The sequence below is a fragment of the Agelaius tricolor genome, unplaced genomic scaffold (assembly GCF_023055355.1).
Source record: "Agelaius tricolor isolate 1412-34295 unplaced genomic scaffold, bAgeTri1.0.p SCAF_12, whole genome shotgun sequence".
Lineage (NCBI taxonomy): Eukaryota > Metazoa > Chordata > Aves > Passeriformes > Icteridae > Agelaius > Agelaius tricolor.
In genome coordinates this window covers 5596574-5619239 of record NW_027269272.1, presented here as the reverse complement: position 1 = coordinate 5619239, position 22666 = coordinate 5596574, and the positions used below count along the sequence as shown (strand labels likewise).

At 49.3% G+C, this 22666-nt stretch overlaps 1 protein-coding gene across 1 annotated transcript; it reads right to left on the bottom strand.

Moving 5' to 3' along the window:
• Positions 1–340: 340 nt before the first annotated feature.
• Positions 341–21981, bottom strand: LOC139594722 (ovotransferrin-like). The gene is made up of 25 exons (XM_071437078.1): positions 21795–21981; positions 19595–19758; positions 19325–19433; positions 17946–18137; positions 16933–17068; positions 16604–16659; positions 15414–15583; positions 15106–15292; positions 13580–13734; positions 13373–13466; positions 12670–12699; positions 11856–12014; positions 10597–10741; positions 10078–10142; positions 9782–9966; positions 8933–9119; positions 8501–8534; positions 8035–8053; positions 6608–6866; positions 6396–6490; positions 5513–5590; positions 4332–4414; positions 3668–3804; positions 2817–2871; positions 341–2129 (listed from the first exon to the last, which is right to left on the bottom strand). Exons 1-25 carry the CDS (start codon positions 21835–21837, stop codon positions 1913–1915), a joined length of 3054 nt encoding a protein of 1017 aa, XP_071293179.1. The 5' UTR covers positions 21838–21981; the 3' UTR covers positions 341–1912.
• Between the last annotated feature and the right edge of the window lie 685 nt (positions 21982–22666).

Here is a 22666-nt window from a genome sequence, read left to right as displayed (position 1 = left end):
TGCTGCTCTGCCACCAAGCCACCACAGCTGGCTGGAGCTTTCCTGTGCACACCACCAAAGTGCCTTTCAGTTATGATTTGTGGGTGTTTTTTGCTATGTGATTATCAATTTCTCAATTAGTCAGACCAAGAAGTAAATACAAAACCGAAAAAAAACCAATCCCAAAGTACTCTGTGTGCAGAAAACTCAGTTTTTTGACAACACAGAGCTGGCCACAGAGCAGGAAGGTTGATCCCCAGCACTGTGCTGAGCAGGAGCAGAGCCCCATCCATGTGGATCTGACACTGCTGGGAAGAGCCAAGGCAAACACACAGACTGAAGCAAGACTTGAGAACAAACATTTGAGCATAAAAGAATTTACTTAAGGAATACTTTTAAAAATAATAACTTAAAACCCACCATGGCCTCATGGTACCTCCCCCCTTAAGCTGAGGCTGGTGCTTGGCTTCTGCATCTTTGCAAGAACAATCACATAAAGAAACAGCAATTTTTTGCCCAAAATCATTTCAGCATAATGGATTTGAAGCAGGCAGCCCAAGACCTCCAGCTAAAGGAGTTCAAAGCATGACAAACACGTTCCAACAGGACTCTGCCTGCAGGAAACAGAAGAATATAACATGTTTGGTAAATATAACCCTCCCCACCTCCTGCACGGATGGCTCCCGAGGCTGGAAATGCAAGGACCAGCTTCATTACAGGCACAGGCCTTTGCTGAAGGCTGTTCCTGCTCTTCCCAACACCTGGCAATGCCCCAGAGAAGGAAATGAACATAACAGATGAATTGAGGGATGAAGGAGGCATCAAACCACAGGGGAGAGGGGGCTACAAACTACAAAAAGGGTCTGCCAGGAGCCAGCCACTTCCCCAACCCTAAACAACAGGGGAAGCCACAAAGGAAAAATGACACTGCACTAGAACTCTGCAATGTGCAGTGAGATACAGATGGGAAAATCTCTTATTTCTTTCCCCTCTTCCTTGAGCATCCCTGCCACAAGGAGGAAGCACACCCACGTGCTGGCAGCTCCTTGACTTTCCCTCTCACTCTGCCATAAGTGCTGACTAAATAATTACACACAAAGCAAGACCTTCCTGCAGCCACTGCAGCAGGAGACTGCACAGCAAATGCCTGGCAGGTCCCAGCTGCAGGTACAGATCTGAAAGTGTGCCCATCTCACAGTTTCATGCCATGACCCCCCTATAGCTCTGCCACTCTTTGTTCCTGGCTGTGGGAGGAGAAGCAGAGTGAAACTTTCAGGACACAGCCCTCAACTAAAGAAAAACTCCCAGGAGCTGATCAAGAGAGGAAATCACCAGACATGGGCACAGAGGCTGGTTTAGGGAGTAAAGCAGGGCAGGCAGTCTGGTTTGGACATTTCACACTCCTCCTGCCCCACAGAAATGGGGCTGCACCAGCTTGGAACAATGGGAAGGCAGACACAAAGAGGAAAAAAGCTTTTTCTACTCTCTCAATGCCTGCCCAACTTAGGGAGCTTGTACAGGGCTCCCCATAAGGTGGTCAGGGCTCTGAGAGGCAACAGGGGTCTAAACCATGGCAGGAAACAAAAGGCTCACTCCAGTCTCTAAAACTCATCTGCCAGTGCACTCCTTCCTAATTTGCGTGGCAGCTACCAGATGAAAAGCCTAAAGATTAAGGAAAAGAAAAGCCCAGAGGTTCAGCAGTGCAGAGGAGGGCCAAGGGAAGAGGGGAGAAGATAAAAACATTGCAGCATGAAGGGCCAGCCAGAGGGAATCACACCAGCAATTGTCAGGTCTCTCCCAAGCCCACAAGCTGCAGAAGAAGACACCACAGTGCTGACTTCCAGCTGAAGTTCCTTCTTTTTACATCAAGATGAGATTTGAGTGCTCCAGACCATTTTTTTCCCTTCAGCCCCCCAGCCCTGTCCATCTGTGTTCAGGCCACCTTCACCAACCACTTCTGGAGGGCCTCCAAATCAGCCTCTCCCTCCTCTCCCTTGCTGCCTCGAGCACTGCACTCCACAAACTCCACCTTCATGGGCAGCTGGGAGAAGTCAAAGTCCTTGCCCTTCTTCCCCAGCTGGGCAGGGCCCCCTGTGGCTGAGCCATCCAGGCTGGTGGGGGCTGCAGAGCGTGTCACCCGCAGGGTATTGCTGCAGGGAGAGAAGGAAAAAGGGTCAGGAATTGGGGACCAGGGGAGGATCACCTGCACCATGGCTCTGGGATGTTTGGGGTGTCAGCAGCATGCCAGCTACATCAAGGACACAAGGCCCAGCACTGCCCTGTGAGGCTCAAGGGAGTAGGAGGGCACTCAGGTTTGGTTTTGTAATGAAGGGCAGCAGAAGTCAGATGATAATGATGATTATGATGATGTCCTTATCCCAATTTGCCCACGGTAACATTGGAATAAAAGTGCCTAACAGGGCACAACAACTCCCTAGAAATCCAACACCTACACACAGCTGGCAAATGCTCAACATCAGAACAAGCAATTTATTGCTTATTTTCCTGGAGAATGTGAATGTGTGGCAACTAACTCCTGTGCTAAAAGCCAGGAGGAGGCTGGGTGTTCAGCCTGGAGGAGGCACAGCACAAACAGCCCTGCTGCCGTCTGCTGGCCAAAGGGGTTATAGATCCAGGGAATCATTCAGCTTGGAAAAGCCCTCTAAGACCATGGAGTCCAATGTAAACCCAGCACTGCCAAGCCCCAGACCAAACAGACTGTTCCCAGTTCCATAGAGAACTCAGATATGGCTCAAGGGAGCTCACTGAGCACTGATGTAAGAGAAAAAGGACAAGAGGAAAAGCTCAGAGGGATTGAGATCCCATTCCATACTTACAGCTCTTTCTCCAGCTGTTGCTGGATGAGTTTTGCTGATTTTGCCATTGTGACATCTGGAGAGAAAATAAGGAAATCAGGTCTTTGGTTGTCAGAATTCAGAACCTTGTTCCTCCCCCTAAAGTAAAGCCAGGTCACACTGTGCACTCACTGGAGCTACCAGGACAAGGACAGCTGTGCCTGCAGTGGGATGGGGGATGCTGGAGCTTTGGGATAGCAGGCATGAAGGGGAACAACCCAACAGTCTGGCATAATGAGGAATTAACTTCTCCTTGCTGGGCAGGAAGATACTTCAGAGGATGGGTTTGATGCACCAGCACTCCCTCCTGTCCTGCACTTTCCACCTGTGACACACAGAGCCATGAAGGCCTCAGGCAGCTTCTGAGTTAGGGCAAGAAATAATTACAAAACCCAGATCTAACACTGCCCCAAAACATCCCACTGTTACACAGGGACCCACACTTCACTGTAGAACTTGTAGGAATCTGAAAATCGAGTCTTTTTTAGTAGCTGGGAATTCAGGCTACTCCAGAGAAAACATGGAACTCTGGCAGCTGAACATTTTAACTTTGAAGCTGCTGAGTGTATAGGGATAGTTCACTGTGCTTGAGTTGATCCTATTTCCTGCTGCCTGGAGACTGAGGAACAGCTCTGCACAAAGCCAACAGAAACAAAAAGCCACCCAAAATCCACCAGCATCACCTACACCCACCCCAAGAGCTGCAGCTCTCCCAAGCAGTCCTGCTGAGTAGTCAGAGTTTAAACCTCAATTCCAGCCTTCCTTTTGCTGCAGTCCCAGCTCCCAGCTGCAGCAGGTGTGGCAGAGAGCCCTGCAGGCCCAGCCCAGGGTACCTTGCTTGTTGCAGGCGATGAGCAGTGCGGGCGCATTCCTGAGCACGGTGCTGTCCACCAGCACCTGGTACAGGAACTCTGCCACGTCCTTCACCTCCCGCTGGAAGGCCACGCTGTCCACCACAAACACGATGGCTCTGGGCAACAGGCAAGGACAGGGGATGGGGATGGAGCTCTGCAGTCACCTCCCCCTGCAGGCATTCCAGCCTGGGCTGAGATTTTCACATCTGGTCTCACCCAGCCCAAGCGCAGGCTGGCAGCGTGTGCTGGATGAAATACATCCCATGGGCAGCTCCAGCAGGAATTCTTCCCCTGTCTCCCAAGATATCCCCCTGCCCCAGGATATCCCACATCCCCTAGAGCTCCCTGCTGCACTGGCTTTGCCTCCTGGTGCACCACAAGCACAGGTAAGTAAGAAATTCATGGTGTGATTCTGGGATTGTCCTGTGCAGGGTCAGGACTCCATGATCCTTGTGGGCCCCTTCCCACTCAGGATATTCCATGAAGACAAAGCAAAAATTAACCAGCACCCCCCCACAGCAGAGCTCTGACTCTGGGGACACCACCAGGCCAGCTCACAGCATTCCCAGCACCATCATTTGGTTTATCCCTTTTCCAAAGGATCTCCTGTCCCCTCCTGCCCTGCTGATCCCCTCCAGGTTACCTGGCTGCAGCCTTGAACCTCTCCAGGAACTGCAGCCTCAGACTCTCATGGCCTGGAAGGTCGATCAAGGTCACATTTGTGCTCTGGAACACAGGCAAGAAGGAATTAACAACACCTGATGGGGGGGTGACTGTGATCACAGACTGGGGAAAAGCAGCCTGACCCCAGATTTGTGTCCCAAAGGCACAACCCCACCTGCCCTGACACAGAACACAACAGCCTCACCTACTCACACACACCAAGCCTCCCCAAATGCACCAAACCTTGCTGGGAATAACACAAAAATGCCTTTGCAAGAGCCTTTTTTAAATGAAGGCTGCAGAGGTTTCCCCTCCCAGGAAAGGAAGCAGCCAAAGGCAGGAGGTGGCAGAGAACACAGAGCTGAGCAGGGCCACGTCACTGCTCTCCAGATAAGGCTGCAGCAGCCCCTTCCTGCCCACTGCTCTTGCATTTCACTGGAAACCTTGGACATGGTTAAGAAAATAATCAAAAAAGCAATCTGCCTTGCAATTACTTGTCTGCTCAATTAAAGAGACACAAAAATAGAAAAAAATTTAAAACTGTGCATGTTATTTTACAAAGTTTTTGGCCTTATTATCAATGTTGTTAAGAATGACTGAGAAGGTGAAGCCACAAAACCACCCTCTACTTTCACAATTCACCAGCAGTTAAGGTGCTGTCAGCATTCTGCTCTCCCTGCCACGTGTGCATCCAGCACAGGAGATTTCCAGAATGAATTAATTGCCAAAAACTGAAAACAACCATATCTGGGAAGAACCTAAAAATAACAGGACCTAAATCCAGGACTTAAAAATAACAAAATCCTTTCTGGGACTATATAAAGTCCAGCTGGAGCCTCTGCTTAAACCTGATAAAGCTTTTAATTTCAGGTTTTCTTGGCAGAAACAGAAATTACTGCTGAGGAAATAAACCAATGCAACAGAACAGTGAAACCCCCAGAGGTGTGGTTTTCAGTCAGAAATGTTTCCTTATTTTACAAGCAAAGAAAAAAGAACATGTGGAGCTCAGTAATACATTACACACCCCATTTCTTTCTCAGTATGCATTGCCTGGAAAAATCCTGTCCTGCATTCAAACTGGGGCCTAAGCAGCACAAAAATTCCCAGGTTTATGAGGGGGAGCAGGAAAAGGCTGCAGCAGGGCTGGGGCAGGGCACTCACCTTGTCCTGACTGAGCCTGTAGACAGCAGAGCTGTCAGTGATGGAGGTCTGGGTGTCCCGGTACCGCCCTGACAGCAGCTGGGGAAACAGGCACAGCCTCAGAACCACAGCCTGAGAGGCTCCCCAGCCCCAAACCAGCACCAGCACCACCCTCAGCCTCCTCAGAAACTGAAATGGTCTCACAGGGTAATGGGCAGCAGAGATCTGATCTCAGTTTCATGCAGGGAACTACACCTGGGGTCACCTTCTCCAGTTAGTTAATAAATGGTCATGAGGAAAATATATGCATATTTATATTGTGAATCTCCACTAAAACAAGAAGGAAGAGAGTGTGCCTGAAAATCCTCCAGAGTTTTCCAGCTGGGGCCATGGTAACCATGGCTGTGCCCCTTTCTTTTTCAGACTCAGCAGTAACAGAATATCCAGGGTTGGAAGGGACCCACTAGATCATCAGCCCAACTGCTGGCCCTCCATGGACACCCCAATAATCCCACCCTGTGCCTGAGAGCATTGTCCAAACCCTCTTGGAGCTCTGGCAGCCCTGGGGCCGTGCCCATTCCCTGCGGAGCCTGGGCAGTGCCCCAGCACCCTCTGGGGTAAGATTCTTTCCCTGATCTCCAACCTCAGCTCCCTTGGCACAGCTCCAGCCGTTCCCTGGGGTGCTGTCCCTACTCCCAGAGACTGGAGCTGCAGACTGCGGTGAGGTCAAGTACCCCTAAGCCTTTTACTATGACAAATTCAAACCAAAACGCAATTTCCTTGGACACTCCGTGGTGGCCAAAACTCGCTCTCCATCCCTCCTTACACCCATAAACCCCGACTTTTCATTAAAAGATTAAAAACCGAACTAAAGGGAACTCCTTCACCGGGCCTCCCCGCTCACCCGAGCAAAAAGCAGCGTCTTCCCCGCGTCGCAGAGGCCCAGCAGCAGCACGGCCTTGCGGCTGCTCTTCCTGCCCTGCACGAACCGCCAGAGCACTGCGGGAGAGAGGAGCACAGGAGGATGAGGATGGGAAGGGGACACCCGAGCCCGCCGCTGCCAGCACCGCCGCGCCCTCAGCAGGCCGCGGGGAAAGGGAAGTTCCCGCAACTCACGGAAGGTGATGGCGACGGCGATGAGCGCGACGAGCACGGAGAGCACGGCAGGGCCGCCCAGCTCCTGCCGCAGCGCCGCCAGGTGCGGCTCCAGCCCGCCCGCCATGGCCCGCACTCGTGGCCACGCCGCACTTCCGCTTCCGGCCCCGCGGCACGCCCGGAAGGGCGGGGCGCGGGGGCTCATGGGAGCTGTAGTTCTCCCCTCGGAGCCTGGAGGAACGTGGAGTGGTTTAGATGGAAAAGCTCTGTGACCCCAGCGCTGCCAGGGCCACCACTAAGGCGTGTTCCGAAGTGCCACACACACAAGGGTTTTAAATCCCAGGCAGATGTGCCAGGGCTGGACAGCTCATTCTGCAAAGAAATTTTTCAATGTCCAACCTAAACCTCTGCTGGCACAACTTGATGCTGTTTCCCCTTGTCCTGTCCCTGTTCCCTGGGAGCAGAGCCCGACCACCCCCAGCTGTCCCTTCCTGTCAGGAGCTGTGCAGAGCCAGAAGGTTCCCCCTGAGCCTCCTCTTCTCCAGGCTGAGCCCCTTCCCCAGCTCCCTCAGCCTCTCCTGGTGCTCCATTCCCTTCCCCAGCTCTGTTCCCTTCCCTGGACACGCTCCAGCCCCTCCATGTCCTTCCTGAATTGCTGGGCCCAGAACTGTCCCCAGGGCTGGAGGTGCCTTACAGGTCCCAGCACAGAGGGACAGTGTGAAAAATGTGTATTTTATGATTGGCTTTTCGTGAATATTAAAATGAATATTATATGTGTTGTGTTAGAAAGTTATGCTGTATTAATTTTCTCAAGTAGTGTGTTAAATATAGTTTAAGGTTATAACATAATGTTAAAATTGAAACTGTGCTATGTAGGATACTTTTTTTAAAGAGAGGACTCCCACTGAGATAGCAGCCACAGGACACCTAAATCTTTCAGAGAAAGAGAATTTATTGCTCCATTATCAAGTTCTTCCCACCTCGATCAGCCCTGAAGACGCCGTCAGGAATCAGAGGAAGAAGTTGACACTGACCAGACAGAATCCTGTGTTTGAATGGAATTTATGCATCATGTATGAGGTGTATGAATATGCAACAGGCTGTTGCTTTTAAGGGTTGATCCTCTGTTAACGTGGGTTCTTTTTGGGCTTATTTTGCCCAGAAAAAGGTACCCAGACTGTCTGTAACTCTTTGTTTTTATTGTCTCGTATTGTCCTAATCCCAATTGTCCAAATTATTATTACTCTAATTATATTACTATTTTCATAACCATTTTATTACTATTAAACTTTTAAAATTTTAAAAACAAGTGATTGGCGTTTTTCACACTGTCCTTGAGCAGGAGATGGGATTAGAGACCCCCAGAATTCCCTCTAGGGTTTGGAGTGATTTTTATTCCTTCTTCATCTTCCCTGACACAAACATTCTCCCTCTTCCTGTGTCCCAACCACACTGGGGAACCCTCTCCTGCCAGGGAGACAATGGGATAATCTGGGCAAAGCAAAAGCACAGAGAGTACAAAGCATCTGTTAATTAGGCTCCAGGGTATATTCAATCCATTTTGCTTTGGCAAATGGTGCAAGAAATTTCCCTAAAGGGCAGCAGTAAGTGACAAGAGCCATGCTGGTGTCTATCACTGCCCTACAGTGAGAGGCACTGAGGAAGGAATGGCTTTAAGGACCATTTGGAAAAATCTCAGGACACCCTTTTAGATTTTAAATTTTATTTTTTGCTGTGCTGACAGCAGAGAATTGTAAAGTGTCAAAAGAGCTACTTTCAGAGTGATGAGGGAGGGCAGAGAAAGCAGTGAAGGCAGAGGGCCCTCTGTGGGTCAGTGTTCGCTGCTGAGGGCACGAGAGGAGTCATGGCTTGAGGTTTTCTCCCCCACCTCGAGGATCCTTCCCATCTCACTACTTGTCTGCAAGGAAGGTGCACACCTGGAGAAGATCTGGAAAGGGAAAGGACAGGAAAAAGTTCAGATCCTGCTTTTAAACACTCCCGTCCCACCAGGACACACCCAGCCATGCCAACAATGTCACACCATGGAAAATCCACAGTGTGCCACAAAAAAAGAGCTTTAACCACAAATCCCACACTGCTGGCTTGGGGGGGTTCTCTGTGCTGTTTCTCAAAGTCCATATTTTCTAAAGGAAAAGTCTTTTATTCACATTGCTGCCAGAGCAGCAGATTTTAAATCTGTTCTCAGTTCACCCAATGAACTTTGAGAAAACAATATTGGCATTTTCTTCCTTTAAAGGCATGGAATGGACAGTTCCAGAAGAAACTTCTCATGCCTGCAAGGTAAGAACTGCAATTCAGGACTTCCTCTGGGGCTGTTCCAGTTACCTGATGGATTGCAGGTGTTGAGGCTGGCAAGTGAAGCATAGTATTTATCTCCAAGGAATTCCTTGTATGATATTCCATCACGGAGCTTGATCAGGCACTTTGTCCGGTCTTTAAACAGAAGATCCTTGGATTCATATGCAAACATATTGAAATCATCTCTCCTGGTTCCTTTTGGTCCAAACAGCCTCTGAAATAAAGGCACAAAGAGGAGAGAAGTAGAAAGCTGGCTTACTTCTTCTTCCTGGTTCTTCACCATCAGTCTGGGAAGCCTCAAGCCAGGCTCTGGAAATTTAGGATTGAACCTTCTGTCTGTATGCTTAGAGGAGGGATTGCTCATTGGTAGGCACATTTCTTGCCCCATTTTAACATGTCCCTGTGTACAGAGATGCTGCCAGCAGGTCCTGTAACTTAACCATGAGTAGAAGCAAAAGACCAGACCTCTCACCAGACCCTGATGGTGGAGCCAATATTAATGTTTGCAGGGAGAAACAGATGGCTCAGCCTGGTTCTGGTAAGCTGTGTGTGTGCAGGGAGCCTGCTGTTGGGGCTGAGCCTGACCCAGCTGTGGTACAGACCAGGCACCACAAAGGAACTTCTGAAACACCCCAGCAGGAGCAGAGGCAGGAAAGGAGGTGATAACTCATGTCACACAAGCATAGTGTGACAGCAGCAAGAGCTGCAGTCCCACTGCTACCTAAAGGTGTGTTTGCTAAGGTGGCAGAGGAGAAAGAGCACTGGGGAAGGGATGGAGGAAGGAGGAGGCCAAGGGGTAAAAGTTTCCACCTCACACTGACTTGGAGAAAATCAGAGCAACCCCACAATATTTCTTCTACTCTCAGCACTACAAACCTCTTGGTTCTCCAGCATCTCACGGACTTGTGGTGCTTTCTCAGGACGTGCCATCACAGCATGGGTAGGGACTTTGGCCAGGTTGCATCTTCTGTAATCCATGACATTTGCCCGCTGCCCATCAGTGCACAGCAACTCAAATTGGTCCATTTTCAGATCTTTGGCCCAGCTTTCTGTATTTTTGCCTTTAAAGAGAATGAGTTTGGAGATTCAGAGAGCTTGCATAGCAGGAGAACAGCAGCCTCAACACCACCTAGGCAGTCATGCAGATGGGGAAGGCAGCCCTGACCACATACCATCAGTGTTCTCCTCAACGATGGAATGCTTGATAAAGGCCACATCCCCCTGCTCAACCAGACACCTGGGAAGTAGAAAAAGAGGCCAGTGATGTAAATGCCTGAATCCTGTCCCTTTCCCACAGATTTGATTTAGACTTGAGTCTTATTCTGTACAATTAATCTCCAAGGACATCCAGGTCTAGAAGCCCTGCCACAAATATTTTAAATATATCTGAAACACAGCCTTTACACTCCTTATTTATGTTAAGAGAGAAGCACTTCTGCCATTGCGGCAGGGCTTGAGCCTCTCTGGGTTTGCCTGGAGGCACCAGAACATGACTTTTACAGAACAGGAATATTTCATGCAAATTTTCAGAAAGCAAAGAAAAAGTATGTCTAGTATTACAGAGCCATGCCCTTTCAGTGGTGTAATGAAGAAAATGAGTTAGTGTGGGCATGAGGCTGTGCTCCAGCTGTGGCCTGGCCTCTGTGAGCAGCCCCAGGGCACGGAGGCAGCCTGGCTGTCCCAGCACGTACCGTAAAGCCCCGGTGTATCCGTAGTACTGCTCGTGGCTGCTGGCAACGCACTTCTCCGGAGGGACCCCCCCTGAGCCCTTGCACAGCTGGCAGAGACGGGAGCTGGGAGGAGAGCCGGGAGCACAGCCCTGGCTGAAGTATTCATCTGGAGGCAGGGATAGGAGAAATTCACTTTTCCTGCCCTGAGAAGTTGGGTTTTACTGTAATAACGCGTTCTCGCTTCCTGGGGAGGTGGAAATGGGCTGGGAGAAGGAGCATGACTTAGTGGGCAGCACATCATGTGCATCCAGCTTTGACCATGGAACTTGGGTCCTGTTATTGTTGATAATTATTGTTATTGTTGCCCACAGAAGCTGTGACTGCCCTGGAAGTGTCCAAGGCCAGGTTGGACAGGGCTTGGAGCAGCCTGGGTTAGTGGAAGGTGTCCTGCCCATGGCAGGGGGTAGAATGGGATGGGCTTTAGGGTCCCTTTCCACCCAAACCATTCCATGATTCTGTGATGAAGCAGGACCTAAGGCTCAAGTGCAATAGGCACTATCTTGGCATAAAAAGAGGAATGTTTTCCCTGCAAACCATTCCCAGCTCCCACAGAGCCAGCCCGAGCCTCCACAGCCTTTATTGGTCAGCAGAGGTGCATTTGGCAGAAGTGTCAGAGCTCTTGGGGTACAAGGGACAGTGGGAAAGGAAGGCAGGAGGATAGAGAAGCCAAGAATAGAACTTACTAACACTAATATCTTCAATCTTTTAATAATTATATGCTTACTTTGTCTTGGTTGTTAACATTGATAATGTTTCCAAATTATTTTTGTTGGATCATAACTCTCAATGAAGTCTTAGGCAGTCAGATTAAGTTTCTTAAAGATCAGCCTCTGTCCCCTGTTCTCAGCCCTTCCCCTCCCTTTGAGTTTCATCTTTTATCCCCATTCCACACCCTGCACTAGCACCAGGCCCATGTGGGGCAGCCCACATTCCCTTTTTGGGAACACCTCTTGGGCTGCTGCAAAAGGAAGGGGAGAGATGTGAAAAATAAAGCAAAGAACCCCAAAGCAGCTGATGTGCCATATCACACTCTGAAGCAGATGCCAAAAGCCTAAAATTTTGCTCAGTGAAACCTTAAATAACAGCATCTTCTCCATTTCCTCCCTTCAGGAGGGAACCTTTGACGCACAAGAAACTTTGAAAACCCTATGAAGGATGGTAAAAGATTTTTTTATGATCAGATTCCCAGCTCAAAGAAATGGATTCCCAACTGGACTCACCAAAGTTGCAGTTGCCTGTCCTGTTGTGGATCAGGCCCATGGGGATGTTCCAGCCAGCAGTTCTCCCCACGGCGGTGTGGCACGACTTCTTGCCCTGCAGGTTGTTCCAGCTGATATCCTTGTCAGACTTCTTCACAACAGCCACAGCAAAGTAGGTTGCTTTCAGAAGATAAAATAGAGAAGAACTGAGGCCTGACACAAGGATCCCACTGTGATCCCTTAGGAGAGAGCACTGGCTTCACTTGGGAAAAGGCACCTATGAGCAGCACAGAATTACTTTGTGCTTCTAAGTACTTGGGCAAGCAATGGAAGAGTTTGTAGATGTAATGCATCTACTTCCACCACACTCCTGGAAAATTATTATCCCTGACATTTTCCTGCCCTCCAAAGCTCTGATACCTGGATATAGGAGAAGGCTATGAGAAGGCAAGGCACATGTGAGGATTTTGTATCCACTCCTGATTTTTATTCTCTCCTTAGCAAAGGACAAAACCCTCCCCTCTTCTCCCCCTTTCCATTTCTAGAAAGAACAATTTCCTAATGCTGCAGCCCAGCCCCTCTTTCTCTGTTCATAGCCCTGACACTGTTACAGTGTGACCACACCAATCTCTGCCACTACCAAATGCTTCACCTTAATCTTATTGCAGCCCCTAATTTTCCCTCCAACTGCTAAACCTATGTCCCAAAATTCTAATATCTACACTGGACACTCTTTGGGTGGAGACTGGCCATTATTCTCCACTCATGACTCATATTTACTTTTCTACTAACATCCTTCTGGACTGTTTTCTGTCCCTCTGTTGGCAGTAATTACCTGGTTCTTCTTGTGATTCGCAGTGATTGTCTGTGGGAGGGGAGAAGAAGAAGATGTTAAGTTAAATACACCTCAAACCCAAAAGAAGAATCAAGCTCACTAATTTCTGGAGAAACTCTGTTGTAAAGTGACCCATTTCAAGTAACACCTTATGAATCAGCAGAACAAAGCACAGCCTCCAGCTGCTCCTCTGAGCTAAAACAAGCAGTTTTACCAAGGCTGGTGCTAAAGGACCAGGGCATCCTAATTAAAACAGAGTTCCTGACTATCCATGCCTGCTCTGCCTTCATGGAAAGACAAGGCATGCAATGGTGAGCAGAGTTGCTTCAGAGCACTGTGTGTTAGGCTGAGTATGAGGGAAAGGTTCCTCCCCCAGAGTAGTGGGATGGTGGGACACTGAGCAGCTTCCCCAGGGAATGGGCACAGCCCCAGGGCTGCCAGAGCTCCAGGAGCCTTTGGACAATGCTCCCAGGCACAGGCTGGGATTGTCAGGGTGTCTCTTCAGGGCCAGGAGTTGGACTGATGATCCTGGTGGGTCCCTTCCAACCCAGGATGTTCTGTGATTTCTGCAGGATGCAGCACTGCAGCTGATTCCAGAATAGAATTCCAGAATAGAAGATTCCAGAAGATTCCAGAATAGAACCAGCACTTTGGCACCAGCCCATTGCCCACCAGCTGGACCCTGAGACAGAGCTGTGCTTACCCTCATAGCTCTCTGCCATCACTGGCACCAAGCCACACATGCCAGCAGTGTAGACAAAGCCTCCATCTAAGCTGATGGCATCTGCTTCACCTTTCTGAAATGGAAAGGTGCAGAAATGAAACACTGCACGTCCCCAGGCCAGCGCTTTCCAGAGCTCAGATGGTAAAAGAAGTTCACAGTGAGAAGAAAAGGGAAAAAAAGCTGTACCATGATCTTTGTGATGCATTCCTTGGTGTCCTCTGCCACAACACACTCCACATCCCCGTTGCTCATCACGCTCCAGACGTCACATTTCTTCTTCTCATCCCTGCCAATGGCACACCACTGGATCTTCTTGTCCCTGCGGCTGGGGCTCAGGCGATCTGCAAAGGGAAAACAGGGAAAGCGGGGATGAGCCCTGCAGAGCCACCTCCTGGTGTCACTGACATATTTCCTGAAAAATCCTTTCATTAGGATCTTTTCTCCTGAGAAGCTGGGAAGCTTCAGCTTGCCCATGTTTTGCTGCTTTGGAATGTGATTTGGAGAATTGTTTACCCAGCATGTGAAATTGTTTTTACTTGATGACCAAAGACAGCCACCTGTGTCGAGGCTGTGAGCAGTCACAGGATTTTATTATGATTCCTTCCTTGTTAGCCTTCTGATGAAATCCTTCCTTCTATTCTTTTAGTATAGTTTTAATATAGCATTTTCTTTTAATATAATATATATCATAAAATAATAAATCATCCTTCTGAAACATGGAGTCAAGATTCTCATCTCTTCCCTTGTCCTGGGATCCCTAGGAACACCACCACATCCTGGTGTGAGGGACTTGGCCACAAACCACCAGTAAACACCAACCTGCTGCTGCTCAGGGCAAGGAGTTCTTGTTAATTAAGCCCTGAGCTGGCAAGAATAGAAAATAGTGGTTCTTGAGCTGAAGAAGTCTCAAAAATCAACTTACAAGTGAGAAAGGTGAATTGCTGCATAACACAAGCCATTCAGGCAGATTTCTGTTAGCTAAAACAGCACAACCACCAAACACCTGTGTGAAAATAGTAATTGGAATTGCTGCCTGAAATATGTAATTGGAATTGCTGCCTGAAATATGTCCCACATTTCTGCACTCCTCACAGCCCAGACAGCCATGAGACTAAGACCACACTGAACTGGAAACCTAGTTATGTTTCTGCAGAACAGCACTCGAATAATCTGGTGTGATGCCATGTGAAGTCCATTCACCCCCTTCCATAAATATCACTTAACAGAAGTGAAGTACTTTAAATTGCACTGTGAATTCAAAGTGGGTTTCAGAGATCATTTGTGGGATGTTTGACTCTCAGACAGCTATCAGAAGATGCTTGATGAGTCTAGATGGAAATCAAGGACATTGTTTCCCTCAAGTGTCTGAACCTGGTGTCCCGGGATGTTCCTTCTTTTTACAGCCCAGAAATGGTTTTTCTAAGCAGCAGTTTTGACCATGCCCAATCTCTACCACCAGCTGAATAACTGGTGTGGAGTTTGTAGATTTTCCATATTTGTCAGTGTGGTGATTTGGGTTTGGATACAACAAATTCCGTTATTGATGTAAGTGAAGTTTGTGAAGGTTCTGTGATTTCACATTAAATATTTTGCAGATAATACAGTCTGTGTCTGAAAAAAATCATGTTCCTTTTGCCTGGCTGTACTTGCCAATGCCAACTCTTCCACACAGCCCATGCTGACATGACAGTGGTGTTTGATGTCCTGCCTACCTTGCTGGAGGCTCTGGACAGCACTGTAATACTCAAAGCCCAGGTAGAGCTGAGAATCCATCAGTGATGGGATTTGTTTCAGCTGTACTGCAGAGTCTTTGAAAAGCAAGTCTTTGAGGGCTGGGTCCTTCTTGCCAGGTGGCCCAAAGAGGTGGAAGGTGCTGGTTGTGCCCACACCAAATTTTTCCTGCCACAAGGGAAAAAATAATCAGCAAACAACCACACCCAAACTCTTAGAAAACTGGAGAAAGCAACCAAAACCAGAGGACAGGGGATATTAGAGGAAGGAAAGGAGAGACTGGTGGTACCTGTGCTTTGGAGAGGAAGTTCCAGATGTCATTGACCTTGCTGTCATCTCGAGCCACAACAGCATGAGCAGGAACCCTGGCCCAGTGACAGGCCTTGTAGTTGTCCACAGGCTGGCGGGTGCCATCCAGGCACAGCAGCTCATACTCATCCTTCTCTCCTGGGGCATTTTCTGAAGGAAGGGAGGAACCATGAGTTGCAGCACCATGAAAATAGACAGAAAGGTGAGTTTGGGAAGCTTTGTGATTAATTTATTTCTGTTGAAGCTCCAGGGGGAATTCTTAGCAGAAGACAGGTTGCAGGCACCTCCCTTGCAATGGGGTCATCTTGGGCGTATGAACGCAATGCCTTTGGAAGAGAGATCACCTCAGCCTCTGCCATAACTAACCCAACAGTATGAGGATTTCTGCACAAAGGGATACAAATAGGTTTACAAATCCCATACAAATGGATTGAGCAGGTCAGGAGCTGCACATGGCCAGTGAAGGCCAGTAGGTGACTAATGTCAAGGCTGCAGACAAAGCCCAGGATGGAGATCACAAGGTTACATGAGAATTCAAGAGTGGAGGGACTTTTGAAGATCCCTGGTCAAGGCAGGGACCTTGACCAGAGCAGGATGTTCCAGGTAGATCTTGAAACCCTTCAAGGATGGAGAGTGCACAGCTGTCCTGGACAACCTGTCCCACTACCTCACTGTCCTCAAGGGGAAAATAATTCCCCTTGTATCAGGTTCCCAGGCTGATGAAGCCCATCCCACAGAGCACCTCCTTGCAGGACAGTTATCTCTGCCCCATGACCACCTTGGAGACCCTCCACTGAGCTCACTGCAGGTCCTGGGTGTGCCAGGCCACCCTTGATCTCCACAGAGTTAGTGAACTCTTGCTGTGGGCTGAATTCCCTCCAAAATCCCATCCTGCTCAGGTGCTCACATTACAGCTGGCTCTGAGATATGGCACCAAGCAAGTTTTCCAATGTCAAAGAAGAACCTCAGAGAAGAAAAAGTGGATTCACCATAATCCCATTTCTCATTAACAAGGATGATTCAGTTCACAATGTGCAAAACTTTTTTCAAGAGATGAAAGAGGCATTTGGGCCTGGAGAGGAATGAAAGCTGTACAGTGTAGACAAATTGCAGGATGGAGTGGCAGTGAGAGGTGGGGCCAGAAAGAAATGAGGGATCTTGCAGGTGTACCTTGAACAGTTGTGTGTTTCACAAAAGCCACGTCTCCTTTGCCATCTTTCAGACAGCTGCAGGTGGGAGGAACAGAAGAGAAGTTAGAAAAACTGACATTGTGACTTCCTATCTCCTGTTTCAACAAATTATTTTTGGCATAAACTGCAGGCATAGAGCAGTAGTCATCCCCAAAAAGGCTATGCTGGAAGGGAAGAAATTGTAATGGCAGAGAAGCAATTCAGGCTCCTCAGGACCCATGATTCCAACACAGCCCTCCTTGGTACAACAAAAACTTGTATGTGTCAGGGCTAGAATGTTCCCCCAAAGGAAAAATAACTCTCACTCACTGAAAAGCTCCAGAGTATCCAGAATAAGGTCCCGTGCGGGACATTTTGGTCTTGGCATCCCCCTTGCACTGACGGTACAGTTTGGCTTCAGTGGTGACACCAGGAACACAGCTGGCAGAGAAGAAATTGGCCACAGCTATGGATGAGAAGGAAGCAACAGTTGGTCAAAAATTCACTTTTAGGAGGACTTGGAAGGGAGAGGACCCCACAAGAAATATCAGTGCCCTGTGAAGTACCTCTGGACCCCCACAGAAGATTGGGCAATACCCCTTTCACAGTGACACCAGCCCTGGCTGAGCTCCCACGCCAGTCTCACCCTGACACTTGGTGTCACCCCTTTCACCGTGACACCAGCTGGTGTGGTGTGATGTCATGGTTTGCCTCAGATACCCCAGGTTCCTCCCTGATAATTCCCTGCCAGGTATGTCAATCATTCTTCCTTTCCACACCCTGACCCCTGCCGAGTGCTGTTGGTCAATCCTGGCATTCCAGAAGGGCGTTGAGTGATTGGCAGATTCAAAAGATGCCCCACACTCCTGAGGAGACATTGGGCCATCCAGGTGTCCTCTGTCCCTTGAGACTTCCCCCCAATCTGGTTGCTGGTCCCTCATGTTCCTTCCCTCCCCCTCTCCCTGGGGTTGAAAGGAACAGCAACCACGCAGCTCGGGGAGTTCTGTTGGAGGAGTTGCTGGGTACAGAGGCCTGTGGGTCAGAATAAAGCTCTGGATGGAAACCCTCCATCAGAACCAGCTCCTTTTCTTCACCATCACCTTAAAGCTTCTTTGCCAAGGTAAACCTGAGCTCCTGCAAGCCTGGACTTGCCTCCCTGTGCCCAGCTGCAGCATCCAGCCAGCCAAAGGTGTCTCTGAGGTGAAACACCACAGCTGCTGCCTTTTGGTCAAGCAGCAAGGGCCAGACAAGCCCAGGCACGTCCTGTCCAGCTATATTGGTAATTATTCCAATAACCAGCCCTGGCTGAGCTCCCACCCCAGTCTCTGCATGCCCCAGCTCACCTTGCTCGATGGAGCCCGAGTCTTTGCCATCCCACTCGATGGCCCCACGGTGGATGAGTGTCCCAATGGGGATGACCCAGCCTGCTGACCTGCCCAGCCCTGTGTGGCAGGAGGTCTTGCCCTGCAGCTCATCTATAGAGAAGCCTGTTCCTTTCTTCACAACGGCCACGGCGTAGTAGCTGGTAGTGGAGCCTGCAGTGCAGGAAAAAGGAATGGAGCAGTGGGAAAAGAGGACTTAGGGACATTTCAAATCCTGCTCAACCCCCAGTTTCAGGGAACAAAGTGCTGTGCTTCTAAACAATCAGCTAATTTGGTTGAACACTTGTGGTTTTCTCATTTTCTTGGGGGTAAGCTAATGCTGCCCACATTGAACTAATGCTGCACATTACAACTTCCAGTAAGTGACCTGAAAATGCTATCACATTCAAGGTGCCATAGTTTTGTAAGGAACTTCAATGAATGTTTTTGCAAGTCTCTTCTCAAATGCTGTTGCCCACAGATGCCTTGTGAGACTGAAATTCCATATCTGTACTCTTTAGAATTTTACCCAGTCTGTCACATGCTATATTTGGGTACAGTGACTGAGTTGTAAGGGTGGTACAGACCTCAGCCTTTAAGGTTTAAGATCTTTTTCTTAACTACCACGTTGGGAATGACTCTGCTGTGTTGCTTTGATCCTGAATATTGTGTACAAATAGGCTGAACTCCAGGGAGGAGGTCAAAAGAGATTGGAGCTTTGGATGTGACAGGGAAATAGCATCTGTTTGGCTCCCAAGAAAAAGATGGGAGAGATGAAGGATGGTACAATGGGTGAATAGGGATGGAGCCATGGATCTCACTCTGATCAGAAGGGATTGTTGCAGAGCCCTTTTTATGCTTCTTTTTTCCTGGCGATTGCCTGCATTTCTTGCCTCAGTGATCTCAACTGGGTGTCCCTCCCAACCACAAGTAATGATGCTGCCTCTCCAATAATTTTTTTTTTGCTGTCTTGATGACTGCACAGGAAATCACAGAACTCATCTGTGCCTCCCAGTTCTGTGTTTTACCCACAGAGTTCAAGGCCACTGAAAGCAGAAGATCTCTGGGATCAGCACCATTTTTATGCTATGTTTCAGAAGGACCATGATCTCTGCTCATGGGGTCAGAGACCTTCACTGCAGCAAATGACAAGAAATGGAGCACTGGGTCCTGTAACCATGGGTGATGATTCACATTTTGCGGACCTGCCCCTCCATGCCTTCCCCTCTGGGAGCTGGAAACCAGGGGCAATATCTTGGACCCCCAACCAATATAAGTGGGAACTCTACATGCAAGGGATGGCCTCTGCACTCTCAGTTTGTTACCACCATTTGGCTTTAAAAAATGGCATGGAAATGTACCTTCACTGTGTTCATAGACCTCAGCAGCAATGGGCTTCAGCTTGTAGGGAGCAAGGCCTGCCTCAAAAACTTGACCTCCATCCAAACTAATGGCATCTGCTTCGCTGTTCTAAACAACAAAGAGATTTAATCAATTAACAAGGAGCAGGAAAAGCACTTCCCAGAGTCTCTCCTGGATCCTTGTGTATAACAGGAGGATCACAGGAACAACCAGAAAGGAAACTCCATCTCCAGGTGAGATCCCAGCAGAGGAATTTGCTGCCCACTCACCGAAATGGCTTTTATGCAGTCAAGGTATGATGCTTTCTGCAGGCAGCTGAAAGCAAAGTTTTCCTGCTGCATGTTGTCCTTCAGGCTATTGCATTTTTTCTCTTCTGCTGAGGATATTGTGCACCACCTGACACTTGGCTTTTGGGGAGCAGCAAAACACAGAGCTGTAGAAAGAACCAGAAATAAATAGTCTCAGAGAGGTAGAAAGGCATTGATTGGAGAGGAACAGCATCTCTATGAGCACAAGGTCTATGGTTCCCTGTGAGCACAAGGTCACTGCTTCTCTGTGGCCACATGCAAGATCTCCCAAGCCACACAGGAAGGTCCTTTCTTTCTTTCTTGCCTGACTTGTGCCCCATCAAGAACATCTGGGATGACCATTCCTGTCCCTGGACTATTGAGATTCAAGCAGCCTGGACTCACAGCAACATCCACAGCATTAGGAGAACAAATCCACACACTTCAATAGAAATCAAGCTCAAGCCTTTGCAAAAACAGAGAGAAAAGTTGGAGCACTGAAGCAGTGCCTGTGCCAATAACCCCAGAGGGGGAGCAGCTCTGACCTGGCCAGGCTGTGTGCAGTGCACTGCCACTCTCACCTCCTTGGCAGCTGAATGATCTGATCTATTGAACTGTCCCTCTGTCTCACCTGCTCCACTGCACCCCCTGAGAGATGCCACAGCACCACCACAGTCCTTCCATGAGTGCCCCAAGCAGCAAAAGCAGCTGAATGGCTGCTCTGGGGGACCAGAACAAAGCAAAAGCCTCTGGTGGATGCAGATTCATGTCTCCTCCAGAAACCTGAGCCCAGGAATGCTGGAAACTTGCAGTTCAAGGAAGTGGCCAGCCTGTGCTGTCACTTCACCTCCACTCTGCCCCTTCTGGGCAGGGCTGTGCAGACCAAGAGGCCACTTGCACCCCGCTATCTCTCCAAACCTCAATGGTGCATTTCCTCCAAACACCTCCAGATTAACCTGTGTAGTTTCCATTTTCTCCTTCACCTCAGAAATAGCCTCTCTTTACCAGATTCCTGAGCCTCCCAGTGGAGGTGCTGGATTTGGCCACAGGGAGAATCCTTAACCTCAACTCATATGGCCACCTCCTCTTTTTTCATAGGTTTTTCAAGTTCATCATACATTTTTTAAGTCTTGGCTGCACAAAGCCATGGTCACCTAATGCTGGCAAGCATCCTGCCTGGGGCAGAGGCTGGGTGGGGACCTCCTGAGGGAGTCAACCCAGCTGTACTGGTGACACTGGGAAGGCAATGGCAGCCTGAGTGCCCTGGCCACTGTCACAGACCTTTTGGGTGACCTCTTGTCTCTTTCTGTGCAGGGGAGGAAGAGGAGGAACCATTAAAAAACCATCTTTGCATGCTAATATTCAGCAGAGTTGCTGAAGGACTTCCTGATGCCAGAGGCACAGGGAGCACTTCCTAACAGAGGACATTAATCACCACCACACTTTATGGGGGATCAGAAGAGACCTGCTGCCTACTCCAGGAAGGAGATCCTTCTTGCCCTGTCCAGGCATCAGTTCCCAGGCCAGGTGCAGCCAGCAGTCTCCTTGCCACAGCTACCTGCTCATTGCTAGCCGGAGCTGTGAGCAGAGAAAGAGGAAAGAATTGCTCCAAGCAGAGCCAGCCCTGCAGCAGCACAAATTTGGCATAAAATAGGAAGGAGCCTGAGCAAAGTACAGCTGCAGCAGCAGGACAGAGCAGCGCAGGAGCAGAGTGGGAAGGACACCACATCTTTCATTATATAAGCTCTATTTTACTGTCCCTGCCCTCAAGTTTAACCAAACACATGCACAAGCTTGACAGGCAGGTGTTGCAATAATTTCTCTCCCCTGGCTGAGCCTGTGCTCCTCTCCCAGCACAGCATTGGCCAGAGGATGATTTTTCCCTTCACCCCGTGACAGCCGGAGCGTGGAGCTGTCCCAAGCATCCGTCCTCCTTGCAGGGTGGGCATCGGCAGTGTGGGCAGCTGCAACCCTCCCTCCATCCCACAAAGCTGTCAGTAACATCAAAACACCATCTTCCTTGACAGATCCACGGCTGCCAAAGCAAGCACTGCTCATGTCCCGGCTTTTCCTTAACAGCTGCCTGGGTCTGGCGTACGCCACAGCTCCGAAACAGCCTTGCCTGGGGCACACAGAGGTTTTGACCTCCTTCCCCCAAAGTTTGCTTTCAGCAGACACTTACCCACTATCCCCAAGGATAGCACAGTGAAGAGTGTGAGTTTCATGCTTGAGCAGGGGGTTGGATGCCGTGGGAGGGGTGCAGCAGCCTTGGTCACAGACCGTCCCCTCCGAGTCTGTGATGGCTCTGGAACCGCTTTGTGTCCCTTTTATAGAGGAACAGCCTTGGCTGTGTTTGCAGAAGCAATGACCTAACACTGTTTGTCCTTCCTTGTTTCTCAATAGCTCCTAAATCGCCCCCCTCCCTGGATCAGCCCATTTTTAGGAAGCCTTTCACTTTGGCACTGAACCCTTCCCAGGCGGGAGTTGGAGCAGGGCAAAGCGCTTTGCATTTTACAAGGGGCTTCAGATGGAAAATTCCCAAGTTGTGACATTTGAATTCTCCTGCGGGCTGAAACGCTGCAGGAGAGGCGATTTCCTTTGTGCTGCCCACCCCCTGCCTTGCCCAGAACTAATCTCAGAAAGTCCCTGCTGGATCCAGAGCCGAGTTTTGTGTGTTTGCCAGTAACTGCTGCTGAGGTGCCCGTTGTCCCTTGGCTTGCAGCACTGAGTGCCTGCCCGCTCCCTTGTGTGCTCCTGGCAATGGCAGCGGGGTTGAAAGGCAGTAAATGATTCTTACACATGATCTGGCAAAAAAAAAAGCCAACGGCCGTGACCAGACAGCTCCATAAGTGCCCTGCAGACAGAAAGAAGCATCACGCTGCACTTTTGGTAAATTTTTAGGATGAACCTGGGAAGAAATACTGAGATTAGCAGTCAGCCTCCTCCCACTTCCTCTGCAAAGCTTCTCCATCCCATTGTGTCACTCCTGGCCTGTCCCCCTGGGGCCAGAGGGCATGGCTTGGTTTATGAAGGGCAGCCTTGTGATGCTGTCCC

Coding starts and splice junctions, on each gene's coding strand:
- LOC139594722 (XM_071437078.1), bottom strand. CDS start 21,837: ATGAAACTCACACTCTTCACTGTGCTATCCTTGGGGATAGTGG. Junction 6,491..6,607: donor CGCCGTCGCCATCACCTTCC/GTGAGTTGCGGG, acceptor TCTCTCCCGCAG/TGCTCTGGCGGTTCGTGCAG. Junction 4,415..5,512: donor ACAGGCTCAGTCAGGACAAG/GTGAGTGCCCTG, acceptor CCTGTGTTCCAG/AGCACAAATGTGACCTTGAT.